The following is a 13,339-nucleotide window of genomic DNA, read 5'->3' on the forward strand; positions in this document are numbered from 1 at the left end:
AGAGGAGCTGACAAGAGAGGACACAGCCTGCGAACATGGTCACGAGCACACACAGAGTGTGACAAGCTGGCACTCCCCTACTCTCCCCGCCCACATTGCAGGCCATCAACCGCGCTATGCAGAAGCCCCAGGAGGAGTACAGTATTGGTGTGCTTGACATCTATGGCTTTGAGATCTTCCAGGTATGGCCTCTGCTCCCCAGCCCGCACCCCGTGCCTCCCTGAGCCTCCTGCGGTAGCCCAGTGGCCCCAGCAGGCTCCAGCATTAGCTCACTGATGGCAGCACCCTTCGCCTCCCTTGGCAGAAAAACGGCTTTGAGCAGTTCTGCATCAACTTTGTCAACGAGAAGCTGCAGCAGATCTTTATCGAACTCACCCTGAAAGCTGAGCAGGTGGGCAGGGGCAGCCAGGAGCCAGGGGGCACTGAGGGTGGGGGCAGGACCATGAAGGTTGCTGAGCAACCAGGGGAAACGCCCCCCCCAAGCCTCCCATTCCCACCTCTCTCTGCTGACCTGTCCAGGCCCCGTCATGACATTTCCTATGGAAGCAGTTTTCTGCCTCTAAAACTTTGACAAGGGCTGTGGCATAGCCTCTTTGGTCATTCCTCCAATGATTATTTATTGAGCACCTGCTGTGTGCCAGGCACTGTTTGCAGTGTTGGGGAGACCGCCATGCAAGAGAGGCACAAAAATTCCTGGTGTTTTCATCCAATCCAATCCCGCAGAAGCAGAGCCTGAGACAAGGATTCAGGGCAAATATCAGGAGAGGAGTGAGGAAGTGGGAGACATATTTAAAAAAAAAAAAAGTTGTGGGGGGGGGAAACGCCTGGGTGGTTCCGTTGGTTAAGCGTCCAACTCTTGATTTCAGTCAGGTCAGGATCTCAGGGTCCTAGGATCAAGCCCCAGGTCGGGCTCCGTGCTCAGTGGGGAGTCTGCTTGGGATTCTCTCTCTCCCTCTCCCTCTGCCCCTGCCTCCCCCGCGCAAACAAATAAATAAATCTTAAAAAAAAAAAAAAGCCAGAATAAGGTGTATTGATGAGCAGGTTACACTGCAGGCAATTGAGGCCAATTTCTGCTGAGCCCTGGGGGGACACTTTGTAGCACAGACCCGAGTTGACCCAGCCCAGAAGCAACGGAGCCAGGATATTTATCCACCAGCTCCTGTCTGTTGGTGATCAAGGGCGGTCTGGGGTGGCGGTCCCAGCCTGCCCCATACAGGGCAACGGGCTTTGTTACTGGAGACGGTCCTGAGTGATGAGATAGGGAGATATAGGGAGACACCCACCACACCTCCTTCACCCACCCCTGTGAGGCACACATTCTAGAAACATGCACATCCTTGTCCAGACACCCACCCCCATCCCTGCCCCCTTTGCTGCTCCCCAGGAGGAATATGTACAGGAGGGCATCCGCTGGACCCCCATCCAATATTTCAACAACAAAGTCGTGTGCGACCTCATTGAAAACAAGCTGGTGAGGACTGGGCCAGCTCTGCACGTCTTGCTGCGTCTGGAGCTGGGCCCGGGAGAGGAGGGGGTGGGTTAGGGCCCCTTCTCTACCCCTGCTCCCCGCTAAGGGCAGATGGAGCACACTGAAATATCCCACCAGCCACCTCATCCACTCACTCAACGAACCTTCCCCAGGGCAGCCTGCTCAGGGACAGAGGGGTCAACCCTGACAGGTGCCCCACCAGGCCATCCCAGTCTGGGGAGGGGAAAGGAGCATGGGTCCTTTATGGGGCTCCTCACCCCAACTAGCTTCCACAGCAGTCCGGCACACCAAAAGAGCACCTTTTGCTCTTGTATTTGCACGCCCCTTTCTCTTGTATTTGCACTTTTGCTCTTGTATTTGCACACACACCCCCTTTGCCCCCCACCTCCCACCTCCTCCACTCCCTCCCCATTCTGGGAACAGGATGGGGGCAGGGCCGGGCCAGGCTGAGCTGCTGCCTGCCTCCCCCACCCACAGAGCCCCCCGGGCATCATGAGCGTCCTGGACGACGTGTGTGCCACCATGCACGCCACGGGCGGCGGCGCCGACCAGACCCTGCTGCAGAAGCTGCAGGCGGCAGTGGGCACCCACGAGCACTTCAACAGCTGGAGCTCGGGCTTCGTCATCCACCACTACGCGGGCAAGGTGCGCGGTGTGCCCCGCCCCCCGCCCATCCCACCTGGCTGCCGCCTCCCCAGCAGCCCGCAGGGACCTCCCAGCTAGAGCTGCCGAGCTCCGCGACCCCTTTCTGCACCCCTCCCACTGACCCCCCAGGAACTGGCCTGGCCCCACACCCTGTTCCTTCAGCTAGAGCTGCGGAGACCCCCACTCGCCCCCGACCAAGGTCACAGTTCTCTTTACTGACAGGACAGCTCCGCCTAACGGGACAGAAACTCCCTCCCATTGACCCCCACGTTGGGCAGCAGACCCACACCCCGATCTGAGCTGCAGACCCCACTAACCCCCTGACCCAGGACACAGCCTTCTGACCCAAACTCAAAGACCCCAGGCCCAAGCTGTAAGCTCCAAAATGGGCTGGGACCCCCTACAGACCCCTACCCAAGACTATAGAAATCCGCCGGCCTCTGACCCTGGCCACAGTCCTCTCCCCAACTGACAGGACTATAGACGCTCCCATTGACCTCAGGTGGGCAGCAGACAGCCCCAGGGGTCTCTTGGCCATCCTGCAGCGCTCCGATCCCCAAACTTGGCTAGAGCTCCTATGCTCCTTCAGCCAGGGAATAGCAGCAACCAGGAGTATGGAGAGCCCCCCACCCTGGATGGCGGACCCAGCCTACAAGCCAGACTGAAGCCCCCCATGGATCCCCAGCCAGTGCTGGAACCCTCCTGACACCAACCCCAGCCCCTCAGCTGACCACAACACAGATACCCAATCTGACCTCCTGACTTCAAATTAAACAGCAGACCCCCAGGGACCTTCTGTCCAGGCTGCAGCACCTCATCCCCCACTCTGGGCTAGAACTGCCGCCTCCCCCTGCCTCCGGCCCAGGCTGCAGCCCCAGCCCTCCAATCTGCACTTGAACATCAGACCTCCGGGGACCCCAAGCCCATGCTGCAGCTTCCTGCCCCTTATTGTGAACTATAAGTACCGCTCCATCTTGTCACCTAGGGCAGGTCCCCACGGGACCCCTGACCACCTGGGCTGTAAGCAGCCCCCCAGGCCTCAGCCCCTCATTCCCCCAACACTGTCTCTCTCCAGGTCTCCTACGACGTTAACGGTTTTTGTGAGAGGAACCGGGACGTTCTCTTCTCTGACCTCATAGAGCTGATGCAGACCAGTGAGCAGTGAGTGGCCTCCGGGCACAAATCCGCTTAGGGATGGGGGGAGGCTGGGAAGCTCTCCATCTTCCTGGGAGCTCCCATTATGCTTTGTGGGGGGTGGCTGTCCGCAGGGACAGTGTTTCTAGTGACCGGGTCTGATTAAACAGGAGCCCAAGGTCCACAGGAAGAAGTAAGGACAGCATTAGGGGTGGTTCCTTATGGCCCATCCAGTCCTCCCCCATGCAAGCCCAGTCCATGCAGGGTGTAGACGGTGTCCCCTGGTACACCGTGAAAACACATCGCACCCTGCATTTCTCCGCATTAACACATATGGATCCAGCTCCCTGACCACAGCGGCATACCGGGTTCCATTTTCTGCCTTTTTAACCTCCAAACTTTACTCAAGCTCTGCCATGTGCCAAGCACCATTTATTGGAACCTGTGGGGAAGGAGACTGGAGAGGTCAGAGAACACGGCTGCTCTCACTGAGTGGAGAGCCAAGTGGGGAGGCAGGCATGGAACTGGAAGAAAAAAAGGCAAATAGAATATAGCATCGCGTGAAAGGCATAAGACGGTGGTCAGTAAGAGGCTGAAATTACGGCTCCTGGACCAGCAACAGGAGCATCCTCTGAGCTGGGTACAAATGCAGAATCTCAGGCTCCGCCCCAGACCTACGACATCAGGATCTGCACTGTAACAAGATGCCCCCGGTGCCTCCTCCAGAACCACGTGCACATTTGAGTTTGAGATTCAACGATCTAGAGCCTCACTGCCTTACATTCCACATCCATGTAGAATCCAGGCTATGTACATCATGACTTTAAAACAACCATCTTCACGTACAATTTGCATGCCATGAAACGTGCCCAACTTCAGAAGTGATTTTTTGGAAATGTATAGAGCTGTGCAACCATGACCACTACCCAGTTGGGAACATTTGCATCACACCCAAAAGATCCCTCGTGCCAAATGGCGGTCGACCCCTCTTCCCATTACATGTGTAATTTTAAAAATTTTCTTTAAAAAAAAAAAAGATTCTATTTACTTATTTGTCAGAGAGAGAACACAAGCAGGGGGAATGGCAGGCAGAGGGGGAAGCAGGCTCCCCGCGGAGCAGGGAGTCCGATGCGGGACCCAATCCCAGGACCCTGGGATCATAATCTGAGCTGAAGGCAGATGCTTAACCCACTGAGCCCCCAAGGCGTCCCAGCATGTAATTTTAAATTTTCTAATAAGCACAGTTAAAAAGTAAAAAGGTGAGAGGCGCCTGGCTGGCTCGGTCAAAAGAGCACGCAACCCTTCATCTTGGGGTCATGAGTTTGAGTCCCACCTTGGGGGGTAGTGATGACTTAAATAAATAAACTTTAAAAAAAGTAAAGAGGTGAATAGATGACATTTAAAAATGTTTTCTTATACCCAATATACCCAAAATATCATTTCGACACGCAATCCATACAAAAATTAAGAATGAATGAATATGAATCAATTAAGAGTGAATGGACTACATTCTCTTGCCCCATACTGCGGTACTCTTTGAAATCTGGTATGCATTTTAACACTCCCAGCACATCATGATTCAGACAGGCCAAGTCTCAAGGGCTTCAATAACCAGTGACCAGGGGCCGCCATACTGGAAAGCACAGAGCCGTGGTTCTCAAAGTAGGGTTCCTGAACCAGCAGCAGCAGTGCCACCTGGGAACTCATTAGAAATTACTGAGCCCCAGCCCAGATATGTGAATGAGAAACTCGAGAGGAACCGGGTGGGGGCCCAGTGTTTTCACAAGCTCTCCTGGTGATTCTGGTGTCCACTGGGGCAAGCACTGGATAGAAGAACTACGTTGATAAAGGGCTAGAGCGTGTGGTGGGCATCATTCACTCTTTTTTTTTTTTTTTTACTTTAAGTGTGATAAAATACACACACTATAAAGTTCACCTTCTTCACCATTTTGCATTGTACAGCTCAGTAGCGTGAAGCACATTCACAATGCCACACAACCATCCCCACTCCCTCGTTCCAGAACTTTTTCATCCTCCCGAATATGTATGGATGAGCAGTGCACTCGTTCTGTGTCATGGCGGTCGGAGAAGACCTTGCTGAGGAGATGAGGGAGGGGATTGTGACTGGAGCAAAGAATGTCGAAGCAATCCCCTGCTGATGGACAATTAGACTGAGCCTATCTAAGACTACCACAGGCAGCGAGCACGCTTGTCTGTACCTCTTCGCTCACACGTGAGCCTGTGCGTGTAGGATCGTTCCTACAAGGGGACCTGCCCCTAAAGCCCGAGATGCCGAGATGCTGCAGCACTACAGGGATGTTCCTACTGAACCGACCTTTGTTCTACTTTACTTGCTACCCAAGTCGTGCAGGGTCATAGCGGCAGAAGGAACAGCGCAAATACATCAAGGAACCAAAAGGACAAAATGAACTCTGCGGTTCTCACCATTACACCCCCCACACGCAGGGACAACTGTGCTAGCACCCAAGGTTCAGCTGCACCTCTAACTCCTCCTGTCCTCCTGCCCAGGGCCTTCCTCCGGATGCTCTTTCCTGAGAAGCTGGATGTAGACAAGAAGGGCCGCCCCAGCACGGCTGGCTCCAAGATCAAGGTGGGCCTGGGGCAGGAGAGGAGAAGCTGCACATGGGGAGGGCTGGGGTCTGTCTCTCTCTCGTCCTGGAGCTTCCACTCCTCTCTCTGGCGCCCTCTGTGCTGCAGGGTCTTCTTCCAGCTCTGGGGCTAGTGAGGAGGTTGGACCAGTTTCCTTGAAGTCCCCCCTAACTCTCTAAATCCAAAAGTGAACCATCATCTCAATAATTTTTTTGGTCTTTTGGTTACTTACCACTTTAATTTGAATTGTGGTAAAATATACATAAAATGTACCATTTTAATCACTGTTAAGTGCACAGCTCAGTGGCATGAAGCACATTCCCATTGTGCCACCACCCCCACTATCTGTCTCCAAACTTTCCATCTCCCCAAACTGTCTCCAGAACTTTCTTCAGAACTTTCCATCTCCCCACACGGAGACTCTGTCCCCACGAAGCACGGACTCCCCACCCCCTGCCCCAGCCCCGGCTCACACCCTCTCCTCTCTGTCTCCGTGGGCGGGACTCCTCTGGGGACCTCCTGGGACTGGGCTCCTGCGGGATGTGTCCTTCTGTGACTGGCTTACCTCACTCAGCATAATGTCCTCAAAGTTCGTCCATGTTGTAGCCGGTGTCAGGATGTCCTTCCTTTTTAAGGCTGAAAAATCTCCCAGCGTATGAATGGACCACATTTTCCTATCCATTCCTCTGTGGATGGACACTTAGGTTGTTTTTACCTTTAACCTATTATGAATAGTGCTGCTATCAACTGGGTGTCCCATTCTAAAAAAACCTCTTCATAACCACGCATTGAGCCCTTGCCAGGGCTGGCTGCAAACATGGGACACTTTACACATATGGGACTAGTCCCACCGGGTGGATGGGGAGACCAAGGCTCACAACAGCAGTCACTGGCCCGGACCACACAGCAGAGCACACCCCACATCGAGGTCTCTCATGCCCCTCTCTCCAATCCCCCCACCTGGAACAATGTCCTTTCTAGTCTCCTCCAAGGGACTAAAATGTACAACCCAAGGGACACACACATGATTCCCTACTCCCAAAGCAGTGGTCCCCCTCGAAGGACAGGCAGAAATGTTCTATGCAACATGTTGTCTTGAGTGCTCAGTTACTCCACCAACAAACATTTGCTGAGCACTTACTATGCGCCAGATTAAGCAGTGAGTGTTGCAGACAGGAGAGCTCCTAGTCTGAGGTTCAAGGATCAGGTACACACACATTATCAAGCCCCATGGTGTGTGCTAATGGAAGAATGCACAGACCAGGGACACCCGACCCCTTGGCTCGCTGGAGTCAGCCCGGCACTCAGTGTGTCTCTGTCTCCTGAGCCTGTGTCCAGGGTGGGAGGAGAGAGGGTCCAAGGGTCCCATCTGTGCACCACCCCCGCCTTCTCCCCCACCTCAGAAACAAGCCAATGACCTGGTGGCCACACTGAAGAGATGTACGCCCCACTATATCCGCTGCATCAAACCCAACGAGACCAAGAAGCCCCGTGACTGGGAGGAGAGCAGGTGACTACCAGCTGGACCAATGCACACAGCCTGTCCCCCCAGACTGACCCTCCCTCGGGAGCCCACCCAGAGTCATGGGACCCATCCCAAGACTAACCAAGGATGACCCCTAGGACCAGCACAAAACTTCTCAGTGTCCTGGGGTTCTACCTAGCACCGACCAAGACCCTCCGGACTGCAGGGATGAGCGGAACTGAGCGTAGAGTGACCCAAGGATTAGCACAGTCCCCTCTGTCCCCAGACCCTAGGACACACCCCTAGAATTAACCCTGGGACTGACCACAGAACTCACACAGACCCCTCCCCCAGAAGCTAGGTCCCCACCCCACAGAACTGACTCCCAGACACTGAAGTCACCCCCCCAAACTGCCCCCAGCATGAATCCAGACCCCCCTGGTCTCACATCTGCCCTCTCCAGCCCTGCTCAGCAGCACCCACTCACGCCCAGGACCAGGAAGTATCCCCCAGGGGACTCACAGTGCCTTCCCCCTTAGGGTCAAGCACCAGGTGGAGTACCTGGGCCTGAAGGAGAACATCAGGGTGCGCCGGGCTGGCTTCGCCTACCGCCGCCAGTTCTCCAAGTTCCTACAGAGGTGAGGCACCCCTGCCTGCCCCCGGCCCTCCCCACCCACCCGCCAGAGGAACTGCCAGCATGGACCCCAAAGCCTCCCACGCCCTCTGCCTCCAGGTACGCCATTCTGACCCCTGAGACGTGGCCCCAGTGGCGTGGGGATGAACGTCAGGGGGTCCAGCACCTGCTCCGGGCGGTCAATATGGAGCCAGACCAGTACCAGATGGGGAGCACCAAGGTCTTTGTCAAGAACCCTGAGTCGGTGAGTGTGAGAGAGAGGCAGACACCTGCATCACCGCACAGGCGCAGGTCCTGCTCTTCAGACCACTTTAGGCCTCGGGCATGTTGCCTTACCCCCTCGGAGCCTCCGTTTCTCCTCTTGGAAAGTGGGGAGAGTGGTAGCCCCCCTGCAGGATTGGGGTGAGGCTCAGACAAAACAGGAAGTCCGCTACGCAGTGTGAGCAAGTGCTCAGAAAAACCTGAATTAGCCGGATAGTCCCTGGCGGCCAGGCGGCAGGTGGAGAAACTAACTTCCTTCTGCGCTTTCTCCTTTCTTACATTTTCTTACATCTTCCCTCCGTCCTTCCTTCACGAACACACTGAGTCCCTGGGCCTGAGACTCACATCCAAGTGGTGGTTGGTTGATCCCAAGACCTGCCCCCGGGTCCTGATCTACCACAGACAAACCTCATTCCGCATCCTCCATGCACAAATGATCCCTCCAGCACGTCATCATCAGCTCTTAGCCTGTTAGCGAAAGCTGGGAGCACCACCAGCTCCATGCTGCCTCTGCTTGCATGGAAAAAACGAAGCCACAATGACAGATCTGTTCTGGGGACCTACTGTAAGCATGGCGACTACCGTTAACAATGCTGTGTTGTATACTTGGAATTTGCTGAGAGTAGATCTCCCATGTTCTCACCACAAAAAAGAAATGGTAACTGTCGGCGCTAGCTAACAGTTCTGCAATATATACGTACATTGCATCAGCTCATGTGCACCTTAAATTTACACAATGCTATATGTCAGTTATATCTCAATAAACCCGGGTGGGGGTAGTTTTTCAAAAAGCAACAATGACAAAGAGCACATAAAAGCAGGGCCAAGCGGGGAGGGAGCGTCCGGCTGGCTGTCCACAGAGCACACAACCCTTGGTCTCCAGGTTGGACGTTTGAGCCTCCACGTTGAGTGTAGAGATTACTGAAAAATAAAATCTTAAAAAATAAATAAATAAATAAATAAAAAGGCAGGGCAAGGAATCCCCTTGGGGGCCTGCCTGGCCACCTGCTTCTATGCAAGGGTTGGACAGCAAACCAGGAGCCGGCCGTCCGGATGAACTGTGCTAGCTCACCACAGTCCCACGCTAGTCTTATGGCCCCCAGCCCGGGGCCGCGCTCCAGCACTGGGGAAGGGCTGCTGCCTGCTCAGGGCTCGCTAGGTGCCTCACCACCTGCATGATCATAGCACCTGCTCTGCTAGCACCTTAGGGACTTGAAGACAACTGGGAAATTGTCCAGATGATTCCCTTGATGTTACTGTAACTTACAAGTAACTGTTCTCTCATCAAACCAAACACATAACACTGGGGTGAAGATTCTAGAGATTTTATGGCTACAAAAATAGTCCGTCGGGCTCCTGGTTGGCTCAGTTAGTAGAGCATGCAACTCTTAATCTGGGATCATGTGTTCAAACCCCACATTGGGCATAGAGGAAAGAAAGAGAAAGAGAGAGGAAGGGAGGGAGGGAGGAAGGATGGGGGAAGGAAAGGAAAGGAGAGAAAGAAGAAAATTGTCTTGGGAGTTTGGGCTCTTGGTCCCCCCAAACTTGTCTGTACCTACATCTAGACTTCTCCCTATAGATGCATTTGCCCCAAGAAATAAGAACAGTCTTAGGGGCACCTGGGTGGTGAGTCGGTTAAGCATCCAAATCTTAGTTTTGGCTTAGGTCATGATCTCAGGGTCGTGAGATGGACCCCCGTGTCGGGCTCTACACTCAGCACGGAATCTGCTGAAGACTATTTCTTCCTCTCCCTTCTGCCCCTCCCCCCACCGCTCTGTCTCTCTCTCTCAAATAAATAAATCTTTTTTTTAATTTTAAAAATTGACACTGAAAAAAATAGACAAACAAAGCTAGCACTGGCTAAGACTATGTAAGGTACAATCAAATTCTGACAAAAAATGCAGTCTGCACATTTTGAGGTGGGGAAGATGAACTGGCTCGAAATAATGAAATTCACAAAGGGAAACATTTCGTGGAAACATTCTGTAAGGAAAAAAGAAAGACTGAAAATTTGCACAGGACAAAACTGATCCTGATGAGAATCATTTTAGTAAAATGAAAACAGAAGAAACATGGGAACAGTTTTATGACTGTTTGTAACTGCGCTGTATCGAAATTGAGCAAAGAACTAATGGAGTTGGGGACTTTCTCAACCATAAATGCACTTACGCTGGGATGATTCTGACTTGGATTCTGTGCCTTGTAAACATGGACTCAAAATATCCTCAGTGTTTTACATACCTGCTGGCCTTCACTGCCTGTCATGCCGGGCAGCTACCACAAACTGGATGGCTTAAGTCAACAGAAATTAATTTTCTCATGTTTCTGAAGGCTAGAAATCCAAAATGAGGTGTCAGCATGGCCACGCTCCCTCTAAAGGCTCCAGGGAAGATCCTTCCTTGATTCTCCCTAATGTCTGGTGACCGCTAGCCATCCTTGCCACTCCTGATCACCCCAGTCTCTGCCTCTGTCATCACAAGGCCTTCTCCTCTGTGTCTGGGTCCAAATGTCCCTCTTCTTAGAAGGACACCAGTCATATTGGATTGAGGGCCCACCCTACTCCAGTATGACCTCATTTTAACTTGATTACATCTGCAAAGACCCTCTCTCCAGGGAAGGTCACATTCACAGGTTCCGGTGGACATGAATTGGTGGGGGGGGGAACACTATTCAAGCCAGTACACTGGGATAAGCTCGGATTTAGGGCCTATCTACCCACCTCAAGCACATGCAGCTCTGCCCTCTGCACATGAAGGAGATGAATTTTATTTTATTTTATTTATTAGAGAGAGAGAACACAAGTGGGAAGAGGGGCAAAGTGAGAGAGACAAGCAGACTCTCCCTGCTGAGCTGGGAGCCCGACCCGGGGCTCCATCCCAGGCCCCTAGGATCACGACCTGAGCTAAAGGTAGACGTTTGGGCGCCTGGGTGGCTCAGTTGGTTAAGCGACTGCCTTCGGCTCAGGTCATGGTCCTAGAGTCCCGGAATCGAGTCCCACATCAGGCTTCCTGCTCAGCGGGGAGTCTGCTTCTCCCTCTGACCCTCTTCCCTCTCGTGCTTTCTATCTCTCATTCTCTCTCTCTCTGAAATAAATAAATAAAATATTTAATAAATAAATAAATAAATAAATAAATAAATAAATAAATAAAGGTAAACGCTTAACTGAGCCACCCAGGTGCCCTGAAGGAGATGAATTTTATTTTATTTTCTTAAAGATTTTATTTATTTATTTATTTATTTATTTAAGAGAGAGAGCGTGCGCACGCGCATGCACAAGCAGGGGGAGGGGCAGGCAGAGGGACAAGTAGACTCCCCACTGAGCAGGGAACCCAACATGAGGCTCGATCCCAGGACCTCAGAATCATGACCTGAGCCGAAGTCAGTTGTTTAACCAACTGAGCCACCCAGGCGCCCCGAAAGAGACGAATTTTAAACTCTGCAGACAGGAAGATTCCTTTCCCAAATTGAAAACGAATTCCCTTCCCTGAGCAGAAATAACGAGGTTGCAGGACACTCGTCCCATCTGCCCTAAACAGCTAAGGCAGAGAGGACTCCTGGTTCACTGACCCACCCCCAGTTCTGCAAGTTCTTTATTCATACCTGATGTCCTCTTAGCAAACTGCAGAACGTACTTCCGTGCCGTCCAGACACCCCATACAAGGCATTACTTGGGCATGCTTTGCACACAGACCCACTGACCCATACAATATCGGTCTGAGAAACAAAGGAATATGGAAACTCCACTCAATTCCCTGCAGCCTGTGAAACTATAGCCTTGGTGGGGTTAGGATTCCTTCCTGGTGAAAAGATCCCCACCTTTCATGAACACTTATAAACACCCACAGCTTTAAAAGTTCTCAAAGATATATAAAGATTTATTTATTTTAGAGAGAATGAGCGGGGAGGAGGGGCGGAAGGAGAGGGAGAGAGAGAAGCAGACTCCCCCCTAAGAACGGAGCCCCATTGGGGCTCGATCTCACGACCCTGAGATCAAAAGTCGGACGCTCAACCGAGTCACCCAGGTACCCCCTCCAAGATATATTTTTTTAAAGTGCATTTGAGCCAAGTATCTACAGACTTACTTCGGTCCCTGCGGCGAACCCTGGGGTTTCTGGGAAACATCAACCACCTTGCTCAGCAAAGCAGGCAGCCAGCCTTTTAGCAGTGATGTAATATTTGTGTATTTGACAAATCCCTCTGGGTGAAGTGCTAATTATTTTTCTAAATAAAGCCCCATTTACAGTATTTCCCATTTCAGTATTTCCCTGATTGACAATGCTGTCCCTTCTATCGCTAAATTTGTTTGAATTAGGGGCACCTGGGTGGCTCAGTCGTTAAGCATCTGCCTTCAGCTCAGGTCATGATCCTGGGGTCCTGGGATCGAGCCCCGCATCGGGCTCCCTGCTCAGCGGAGAGCCTGCTTCTTCCCTCTCCTACTCCCCCTGATTGTGTTCCCTTTCTTGCTGTCTCTCTGTTAAATAAATAAATGAAATCTTCAAATAAATAAATTTGTTTGAATTACGTTCCCCAGTCATCTGTCCTATCCCACTAGGTTATTCTGTTCTTCGATCAGCACCCCCTTGTTCTTATTACTGAGATTTATAACTTTCATATCCAGTGGGCTCCTCTCCTTGATATGTTCACTGTTATTATTCTAAGTGAAGGGACATCCTTCATGGCATTTCAACTCTGACTTGCTCTAATACAGTTTATACCTTAAGTCTCCTCTGGACTGAGACTCTTAAAACTCAAAAAGTCTGCTCTCTGCAAAAACTTCTCTTCCAGGGCTGGCATGTATGGCTGGGCAGGTTGCACACTATACAACTACCTGGTCTCCAGGTACATCACAGTCCTATACACCAGGTTTTCACATTTACAGTATTTTGTTGGTTTTCTAAGATGCACACTGGTTCACATTTCTAATATCTCTGAAATTGGGGTGCACCTCACGTGGGTGACGTGCCATAACTTAACTAGCAGTGTGAGAAACTGTGATGTCACACCATTTTTGGCAAAGACGACACAGCTAGAAAAGGGAGAGCTGGGATTCGAACCCTGCAAGACCAACCCACAGTTTCATGTAATGCAGGGATTTGTGCCC

The 13,339-nt window shown here is 52.0% G+C and overlaps 1 protein-coding gene across 1 annotated transcript in view; it reads left to right on the forward strand.

Annotated features, from left to right (window-relative positions):
* MYO1F (myosin IF) overlaps positions 1 to 13,339 on the forward strand; it is a 31,674-nt gene that overhangs the window by 13,483 nt on the left and 4,852 nt on the right. Inside the window, exons 11-19 of the mRNA XM_027584576.2 lie at positions 102 to 182; positions 305 to 391; positions 1,385 to 1,471; positions 1,967 to 2,134; positions 3,210 to 3,295; positions 5,798 to 5,879; positions 7,282 to 7,388; positions 7,883 to 7,981; positions 8,077 to 8,221. Of these exons, the coding sequence (XP_027440377.1) occupies positions 102 to 182; positions 305 to 391; positions 1,385 to 1,471; positions 1,967 to 2,134; positions 3,210 to 3,295; positions 5,798 to 5,879; positions 7,282 to 7,388; positions 7,883 to 7,981; positions 8,077 to 8,221 (942 nt within the window). The remainder of the gene's footprint in view (positions 1 to 101; positions 183 to 304; positions 392 to 1,384; positions 1,472 to 1,966; positions 2,135 to 3,209; positions 3,296 to 5,797; positions 5,880 to 7,281; positions 7,389 to 7,882; positions 7,982 to 8,076; positions 8,222 to 13,339) is intronic.

This window comes from Zalophus californianus, chromosome 1 (assembly GCF_009762305.2).
Source record: "Zalophus californianus isolate mZalCal1 chromosome 1, mZalCal1.pri.v2, whole genome shotgun sequence".
Taxonomy (NCBI): domain Eukaryota; kingdom Metazoa; phylum Chordata; class Mammalia; order Carnivora; family Otariidae; genus Zalophus; species Zalophus californianus.